Raw genomic sequence first — 10,113 nt, 5'->3', positions numbered from 1 at the left:
AGATTGCTTTTGGCATGCATAGACATGTGTCTGTCTCTTTGCATAGTACCATCTCTCTGGCCTTTATTAAAATCAGAAAGTAGCATAGAGGGCAGGCGGAGAATGCAAAGGAATCTATAATCAGCTTTAGTGCACACATTGATATGAATATCAATGCATTAGAAACAGAATATCAAAGAAGTTCCATTTATTTGCATTTATTTCTTAAAAACATGGTACAAGTTCACTCTTCAAGCAAAACATTTCAGAAAAATACAATTTAGTGAGGCTAAAAGTCAATGCAAAAAAAAAAAAGACTCCAAAAGGTTTGCGATGAGAATAAATCTTTACTTTCAAATGCCACTCTGTTTGATAACTTCGTATGCAGCAGCAATGCATGCATTTTAATTGTGGCTATTGCAAGTGTCCAAATACTTTTTGGAGCTACTATATTTTATATGTAATGACCTGGCATTGTGAAAACTTTATTTAGGGTTCTTTGCCTTTTATTGGGAAACTATTGGAGAGAGACTTAGATGAGCTAAGTCTTTCCTAGATGAGCACCAAAGCTTAATGTATCAGCCACAAACCACCATCCAAGACTCACTTCATTGTTCTTTAGTGTTTCCCTCCTAAATATTTGTGGAATGTGGAAAACTCATTGTAAAGTATCTATTTTTAAAAGGCTGTCAGCGTTTTCCCTTCATGAGCTCAGGTGTTAGCAATGGTACATTAGCAGTGCTTCACTGTCTCCTCAGATATTATTCTGTAGATGGACTAGAGAGGGATTTGTGCTCACGGATCATTTGAAACATTTTTCTGTGTGATTTGTCCTTCTTTGCTTGCAGATCTCCACATTAAGAGGCCGTTGGGCTTGCGTTGTGTGTGTTTTGTTATATCAGGAGATGTGTTTGATGCTAAAAGTGGTGGCTAATAGTTTTTGCTGTAACAGAAGATTGTCGATTTTTGTGGATTTCCATTTAAAAGACGGGTCGGTTTCTTAAATGTTTTTGAAAGAAGTTGCTTCTGATCACCCATTTTCAACTCCCTGCCAAATTATTACCCCCTCATTGAAATTGCTAACTTATTGCCTAATCCTAACCCCCTTCCCTAAACCTACCAATACTAGGGGTAATAATCTATTGGGGGTCATAAAAAAAATCTTGTTGATATCACTTTCGACTTCATAAGTTCACCTACCAATGGTATGAGAGGAGCACAGTTTTCACTCTCACCCAAACTAAAATTATTGTTCACACAGAACACAGCGGGCGAGTACTGAAAAGAGTTGTCTTTTGTGCCCAAATGTTTTTAATCACTTGAATTTTTTTATAAATAAATCTTAAAAACACATGTAAATGATAAAATGTCATGACAATGCTGCAGTGGCCCGAATGTCTTTCACGCTGGCCATTGGGCAGTCTTCATTTATAGTTAATATACCGTATTTTTCAGACTATAAGTCGCACCTGAGTATAAGTCGCATCAGTCCAAAAATACGTCATGATGAGGAAAAATATATATAAGTCGCACTGGACTATAAGTCGCATTTATTTAGAACCAAGAACCAGGATAAAAAAACATTACCGTCTACAGCCACAAGAGGGCGCTCTATGTTTATTAAGGGTAGGCTAAAGGAGCAATAAGCAGCATAGAGCGCCCTCTTGTGGCTGTAGACGGTAATGTTTTCTCTTGGTTCATTTCTCTCGGTTCATGTCAAATTATTTTTGATAAATAAGTCGCACCTGACTGTAAGTCGCAGGACCAGCCAAACTATGAAAAAAAGTGCGACTTATAGTCCGGAAAATACGGTAAGTATACTGGTGTTATACCTTTAGACACTTTGAATTTAAATTACCTTGACTTTTGAGATTTTCTAAAATAATTTTCCTAATTTCTGAGCACATAATATGTATAAGACACGTTTTACAATATGTAGTTGTAGTTTTTTAATCTTTTCTGTATAGATATTAAAAACAAGTGTTTTGTTAAACATTTACATCATGTTTACATGTGTTGCACTTGGAACAGAATTTTCTTTAACTAAAGGGTTAATAAAGAAAAAGTAACTTGAATCATGTTGTAGACACATTTCTAAATTGACTAGTTAAAAATCGTCAAATAATTTGTTTTTTTAAAACGAGAATCGGGTCAAACAGTCTGTAAGAATCGAGATTAAAAAGTTTTGCAAAATCACCCAGCGCTTTATAAATCATATATAAATATGAATATTTATAAATTGATTTGACAGCCCTGGTTTCAAAGAACATTTCTTAGAGACCCCAAACTCCATTCAAAATTAAATGGAAGTATAAATTTGAAATAAAAATAGTCCATTTAAATCTTTGACAAACACTGACAAAGAGAGGAAGATTTTTAGAAGTAGCATGACAAAAACAAAGTAAATTGGATCATTCTGACGTGACTGGAAGACCGCATGAGTCTGTAGAGCTGAAGTGATTCTGTCGTATCATTGTTCTGCGGTGCATCTCGTTGGCTGTGTTTAACGATCGTGCTCCTGCGCTCCACCATCGCAGCATGTGTTCACGAACCGCAGTGAAGCCTGAATCACAGGATCTGACGGCGCATTTCTCTCCGTGCTCTTTTAAGTCCTAGTGCATTCATTCGGTTTATTTCCCCCGCTGGCTGTCTCTCTCCCTCCACATGGCAGTTCAGATGATCAATCTTTATGAAACAGACACTCGCTCCAGTCCTATATTATAGATCATGAAGCTTGCTGTTCAATTGATTTGCTCATCTGAATGCACGGCTTCTGTGGTGGTCTTCAAAATGAATCATTCAATTTCTATTTGTGAGGAAAGCCTCCAGCTTTACTTTACTACTAGTAGACTATTATCTTCACTTGAGTGGTGATGCTTGATTAGCACGATGACAGGTGTTAGCTTGCTTGTTAAAACCCTTCATCTGATGTAGACATAGTATGCATGACATTTTTGGCCTTTGCTTCATGACTCACAGTCCTCTACTGTAAACATTGCATTTTAACATAGCTTGTCAAGGTAAAATCTCTTTATTAAGGGATAAAACAAGACTTCTTCACTCTACAAATGGTTGTCAAAAGAAAAAATGAAATGTTACTTTGTAACAAGCGTGACGTTTTAAAAGCAAAAGAGGCACTATTTTGGGCATCGGTGCATAGATTTCATTGAGCAAATATGATGCATGGTGGTGTAATTAACCAATCTTTCAGGCAGCCACTAGTACACTGTATTTTAGTAGTTTTTCATATCTGTAACTACAGATGTCTCACATCTCTGACATTCTCGTGCAGTTGAACTCGCCCAGCCCATAATTAAAAATAACAACAACAACCTCAGAGAGGAGATTCCTTCCACTTCCTTTTCCTTTTCCTCTTCCTCTCTCCATTCACCCTTGATTGTTTGCACTTGTGAGTTGAGTATCTTAACTTATGTAGCTCAGTGTTTGTTCAGCGTGCCAGGGAGAGAGAGAGAGAGAGAAGATAAATGAGGTGGTGTCGCATCAGAATGGGCGGGTGAATACAGAGTTGAGATGAGGTGGGCGAACGTGAGAGAGAAGAGTGACTGTCTCTCTCTCTCTCTCTCTCTCTCTGCTCTGTCATTTGTTCTGTTTGTCATAAGTGGAGGGATGTTGTTGGGCGCTGCAGCAGTGGATCTGTGATTTCTGAGGCATTTCCTGTAACTGATCCAGCGTGCTGATCCTGAGTCAGTCATGTCTGTGCTCAAACGCAGCAGACACAGCAAACGCTCGTCGGACTCCATCTATGACCTCCTGCACCTGGTGAGAAGCGTTTTATGACTGCCGCTTTTCTTAAATCAATGCCTTTTCTTGATCAGTTGAATAGTTTTTTCTTATCCTGAGCTGGGGCTTATTGATGCTTTGGGTTTCTGTGCTGGTTTTTGTTGGCGTTTTGTGAATTTTGGCTGTCAGAATGTCAGTTGTTTGGGGTTTCTAGAAATGAGTGATATAATTGTTAATATATTGAATTTTACTCTGGTAACACCATGTTTTTCTTTGAAATACCTTTAGAGTACCATGTAAATATCATGCATATCATCATAAATCAGACGACCATGTTGTTACCATCTAATACTATGATTGCACCATGTGATTTTTGTTTTGTAGGGTTTTAGTCAGATTGCGATTGTGTGCAATTTTGTTATTTTTGGTAGTTTTAGAGGGATTTTGGAAACTTTAGAACAGTTATAAACCAGTTTTGTCTAGAATATATCTGTTAAGACCATCAAACCACCCAAGGCTGGTTTTAAGTTGTTATTTTAAGCAGGGTGTGGTGGTCTTGTTGGGATTTCATGGAGGAAAGTTCACTGGTGTGGATTTCCCTTTGTGTAGGTGTTCAATGCATGTGTTTGTTTCTTCACAGTGTGCTACCTATTATACTCATAAGATCAATAAAAAGATCCATAATTCCACTGTAACACTAAATTCATATAAAGGCAGGAATATGGAAACCCTTATCTGTGAGGTTATTCTGCAAGATTTCATACTTTAAATGACAGTTACCTTAAAGTCAGTTGACATTTAATTGTCAGATTTTCTTCAGAAATCCATGCATTTGGGAATTTTGCATGAGGGTGAAAGATTAAACACAAAGTTGTTCATGCAGATTCGCCATGTTGACAGGCAAATAGCAGCTTGATTTGAAAATGACGTCCTTTGTGAGAACATTAACTATAGACAATGTACTTTTTTGCCTGCAAGTTGTCACTAATGTGACGCATCTTTTGGGTTAGGGGTTTGTTCAGACAGGAGTTTGTGAGCTCTACCCCTCAGCAAACACCACTGACAAGTGTGTTTTCCCTTCGCAGCAGTGACATTGGCATTTTCCCAGCAGTTAATGTGTTTTATTGTGTTGTGCTCTGGACGTGCAGGGTGTCATATTTTCTCTCTGTTGTTTGCTGTTCTGAGACTCAAGGACTCTGGGAGAAACACTGTAATTCATCCTTTGTGTGTCCTTGCGTGGGCATTGAGAACCGCTAAGAGCTCACAGCTAATGATCTTTCACGCATTAAAAAAAAAATTAGCCAAAATTAGCACCTGTAGTCTGGTAAGTAAATAAAAGTAGTTGAAAGTCAATATTAGCACTTTTCTCTTTGCAAAATGTAAGTCTCGGATGGATTGTTGCTCTCCGAACATAAGATGTTTGGGTTTTCTAGTAAAAAGTGCCATTATTTTATGTAGTGTTTTTAATTTATGCATGTACATTTTATTATGTTAATTCTTGATACCCTGAAATACCTTAGGGTACCTTGTAAATATCATGCATATTGCCATATATCATCATTAGTATAATGGTGTAACCATCTAATACTATAGCCACTGTTGAGCCAAAAGCATGTGTACTAATGCGTGCCAGTCGTGTTTCCACTGTCACTTCCGGGTCTTGATCGTACCTCGTCCTTGGACCAAAGCGGGCCAGCTGGGGCTAGAGGAGTGGTTATGAACAAAGGCAGAGTTTCGGATCATTTCAGAAAGCTAACAGCTATAACACCAGCATAAAAAACTTTTTTAAATAAGCTGCGCTCAAAACTCACTTTCAGCAGCGAGTGAGTAAAATAACTTGATCCGATGTGGATTATAATCCCCATACAAGGCAGAATATTTATAAGCAATGCAAAAGGAAATGCACGCTAGGCATAAACATTACCATAGTAAACATGGTAAATACGACCACTTGAAGAAATCAGACGTCAGCTTCTTATTCTCTATCACACTGGTTTTCAACCTGTGGGTCGCGGTGGTATTGCAGGTGGGCCGCCAATTACTGTTAAAATTAGGGATGGGCATGATTAATCGACGATCGATAATTGATCGTTAAGATTTTCCTCGATCATGTTAATTTGTTATCGATTAATCTAAAGCATTTTTTTTTATCTAATGCAGGTTGCGTTGCGTAGTGCGAGTCTTCAAGCAATTAAATGAATTTCACTGTGTGGCAGCAATTAAATATTTTACCAATATTTGGCAATATTTCACACCCTACTCGGTTATCTGTGATCTTCCGTTTTGATTTCAAAGAATAATCATGAAGATGTCGCGGCGAAGTGTGGCGTGGGACCATTTTGATTTAAAAAGCGAACTAGTTAACTGCAAACATTGCGATGGGGTGTTTAAGTACAACACGGCCACGACTCAAATGATGTACCTGTGCATCCCGGCAACGTCAGTTCCCTCAGAGTGGGTGTTTTCGGCGGCTGGACTGACGGTCACCATGGTTGCGTTCGCGTCTGACACCAGATCATGTTAACATGCTTATACGGTATTTCTCAACAAAAATCCGTAGACTCGTGTAGAAGTTGTATGCTAGTTACTAAAGTTAGTTATTTTTCATGAGGCTTTAAGTAGCATAATTTGTTACGTTAGTGTAATTGTTAGGAAGGCTAATATCTGGCCTTTTCTTCTGGCTTGGATAGTTTTGAGTTACATTTTGACAAAATCTGTCAGATCTAAGTATTATAATGTTTTTTTTATGTTATTGTTTAACATGATTCTTTTATCATTATTATTATTTTGGAACAAATGACGTCTCTGTTTAAGAACGCCTGCTAGCAGCTGCAGGTTCGCTGCTTTAGAGCACTGCATGCACGCGGATATATGTTCGGTTTGCCTGAACGTAGTTTAACTGTCTGCCACAAGCTGATCTTGTAATAAAGGTCTCACCGAGGAAAAACACGCTGTATTTTTGTATTCATTGCATTTTTTTATTATAAAAATTAAATAATTAATTATATTATAAAAATATTAATGATTAATCGATAGTCGATCGTTAATTCTCCCGACGATCGACTAAGAAAATGTAATCGAATGCCCATCCCTAGTTAAAATAAATAAATCATTTCATGTATATAATTAAATAACAAAAAATAAATATTAAACTGTTACTATGATTCCACTATTCGAGCTCGCTGATTGGTTTAAGAATTAAACCACCAATTTATCTTAGATATTTCAACAAATTCAAACATGCATAAATCTACCCGCTGCCGAGCTCTGGCTGGATCTGGTTTTCCCGTTTTGCTGAGCGGTTCCAGCCTGAGTTATTTTTTGTTCATTTTCAGTCCATTTTAGGGCTGCTTGATTAATCAAAATCATCATAAAATCATGATTTGAGAATGCGCAATGTCTAAATGGCTTTATATTACGATTTACCGTGGCCCTGACCTCCCGCAGTATGCTTTCCGATCCAATCAGAATGCAGCGCCTCTAGCGCGAGAACAGAACAGACTGGGCATATGCCTAACTCCAGGTTCACACTCTGTCTGTGATGCGACTTTTTTCCAAGCCCATGTTAACGGATCAGAGCGTTCACACTGCACGCGGTAAAACTAGAAACAAATGGCTGCTTTTATCATGTTCGTTTTGTGATCGCGCTAGTTCACGTGACTTATTTCTTATTAGTTTTCTGATAACTTCTGTTTGTTGGTGACATGATGGGGTTGTGTGACGTTGTTCCTGAGGGGCGTGTAAAGGGCGGGTGTTAGTGAAGCGCGGTGGAGCTTCTGGCCCGACGGTGGAAAAGTGGCTTATGATTGAAAGCCACAATATTTTGTTTTACTCAGTAGTCTTTTATTACTTTTAAAGACCAAATAGACTGAAATTATTCTGTGCTTTTGCATGCGTTATTATTATTATTTTTAAAGTTAACTTTTTTACTTGAAATAAAAATACTAAAACTAAATGTGTTACTTAAATGTTAAGTGAAATAAAATAAACAATAAACTTATTTTTTACAGGTAATTGCCATCGCATTTTTAATTTGTATTATTTTTAACTAGACGTAATAAAATAACTACAACTAAAACTGAAATGAAAATTAATGAACTGAGCACTAAATAGACATATTTTAAAAAGTACAATGCAAAAAGTACTATTAAAAAATTATGAAAATATAAAAAATAAAAACAAATTTAAAATATTAATATTAAAATTTTACTATGTCACAGAAACTAAATTAGCACTGGTAGATGAGATATAAAAAATAAAGCATATTTATTTTTAAGAGTGCATTCTGGGAGTCCTGCTGGTGACGTCATGCTTTGATTCTTCAGAACGAATGTTTGTCTCTCCTCAAAAAAACAAAACAAATATTTTAGTAGCTGACCTTTGGACTCTTTTTCTATCACTGGGTTTGTACGAAAGGTTTTCTGTGTTGCTTTAGCCTTCATCTTCCTCTGCCAATAATCTTTAATGTGTCTGTTTTAAAAAGCCTCAGATGTGACTGTGTTGGTGGATGTGTGGTGTACTTCTTGTTTCCTAATGTACTTGTCTCTGACTGTGCCGTTTCGGAGAATGATGAAATGAGAAATTCTGTGGAAATCTGACAGCTGCTGAATCTGAAAGCGTGTGAAGGTGTCTCTGTGATAACGGGATCACAAACATCTTGACAGTTCTCTCCCAGCTTGTACGCCACGGTTGTGGCAGCTGATGATGTTTTAACTAATGAGTAAAGTGACAGGTGAAGCTCGACGCCCCTCGGAGATGATATTCTGCGTCTCTGATTTAGGACCTGATTTATTTGTTTACACGCAGACAGAGACACAATGTGAAGCCAATATATTCCCTTACACTCCTGAGGATTTATTTTGAAGCAATTCTTCTTTAATAACACACATAATGTTCCTACTGCCTGACAGATGCCCTGAGAAATCACACCTGATGTGAGAAGCAGAAACAGCCCATTGTCAATCAGAAATGCTTTATTTACATGCATTAATGTGTACTAATATCTGGTTACCTGTCAGAGTTTAGGATAGAGAACATAGTTAAAGATGTGATCTGAGTTGTGTTAAAGTTAGTAGCAGCAGAAATCACTTCTAAGACCTTTACTGCAATGAAGTGAGCCTTAATTTACCATCTGCAATCCAAAAGGCCATCAGTGCTTTGAGCTGTCCTCTCCGTTTTGGTCAAGTTCATATATGTACTTGCTTCTAGAAAGTAATTTTAAAAAACAGCAAAAAGTTGGTTATTTAGAAGAAAACTCTTAAGCCTCAAAAGAAAAAGTGAAAGAGAATGAAAGAATCAAAGATGCTGGATTGGATAGAGAAGCGATATGATTAATTAATTGTAATTAGATATGTTTATTATTTATTTATTTATTTTATTAATTGTTTTCGATTTATTTATTTATGTTTTAATTAATGCATTTATTTATATATTTAATAATGCCATAATGGTTTTTATATATTTATTTTTATGTATTTTATTTATTTATTCATTTTTGTTTTTATCTAAATTTGTATTAAACTTTTTATTTAGGTAATCTTTTTTATTATTAATTTAATGCTTTGGCAACATTGTCCTACTCTGCACAGTCAAGACAGTAAAGCTGATCTGATGATCTGAATATATATATATATATATATATATATATATATATATATATATATATATATATATATAATTGCATTTACTTTTCTGTAAATTATAAAAATACATCGGTGTATATATTTAATAATAATACAGCATTATTATTAAATATATACACCGATATATTTTTATAATTTACAGAAAAGTAAATGCAATTATGCCTGTTGTTATATAATGCAGTGAGTGAAATACTTTACAAATGAAAGGCACTTGATGTAATTTTATTATTTTCTCTTTTTATTTTAAACTTCAAGGACTCAAAGCGAAAGATCAGATCAGATTATTCATCATGAATGAATGAGTCTGGCATCAATGCAAAACAACTTCACATTATGAAGCACTTGAATTAAAAACAAAAGACTCAAAACAGTGAACACCAACATTACAAAATGACTAATTTGCACTGCAGAATAGGGAGATATATTTCATATATCAGTCGAACATGGCAAGTTGCGACCTTTTAACACATTCTTCACAAACTTGACTTGTTGGTTTATGCCGGTATCATATTTTCCTGTTGCAATTAATTGGCAATGCTTTTATCAAGGTATACTGTATTATCAAGGTATTGATATTTAGTTTAAAAAAAGTGTCATAATACAGTATAACAGGTTAAATAACTTTTTACTTATAACAAAAAAATAACTGAACATTTAAATACAATAAAGCAATGCAGAAAAATATATAAAGTTAAAAGTTTCATTCCGATTAAAGTGCAAAAGAACCATAAAGACCAAACCAAACCAAAGA

General features: G+C 35.8%; 1 protein-coding gene across 3 annotated transcripts in view; it reads left to right on the top strand.

Moving 5' to 3' along the window:
• Positions 1 to 10,113, top strand: part of LOC113114726 (T-lymphoma invasion and metastasis-inducing protein 1) — a 70,797-nt gene that overhangs the window by 50,727 nt on the left and 9,957 nt on the right. Inside the window, exon 1 of one of the 3 annotated variants that reach the window (XM_026281665.1) lies at positions 3,567 to 3,759. The exons of the other annotated variants lie outside the window; for them this stretch is intronic. Coding sequence (XP_026137450.1) covers positions 3,691 to 3,759 — 69 coding nt within the window. The 5' untranslated portion in view covers positions 3,567 to 3,690. Of the gene's footprint in view, positions 1 to 3,566; positions 3,760 to 10,113 lie in introns of those variants that run through there. 3 annotated transcript variants of the gene reach the window in all.

The sequence above is a fragment of the Carassius auratus genome, chromosome 15 (assembly GCF_003368295.1).
Source record: "Carassius auratus strain Wakin chromosome 15, ASM336829v1, whole genome shotgun sequence".
NCBI classification, from domain to species: domain Eukaryota; kingdom Metazoa; phylum Chordata; class Actinopteri; order Cypriniformes; family Cyprinidae; genus Carassius; species Carassius auratus.
The sequence above is the reverse complement of the archived record's forward strand: the minus strand, read 5'-3'. Positions and strand labels throughout refer to the sequence as shown.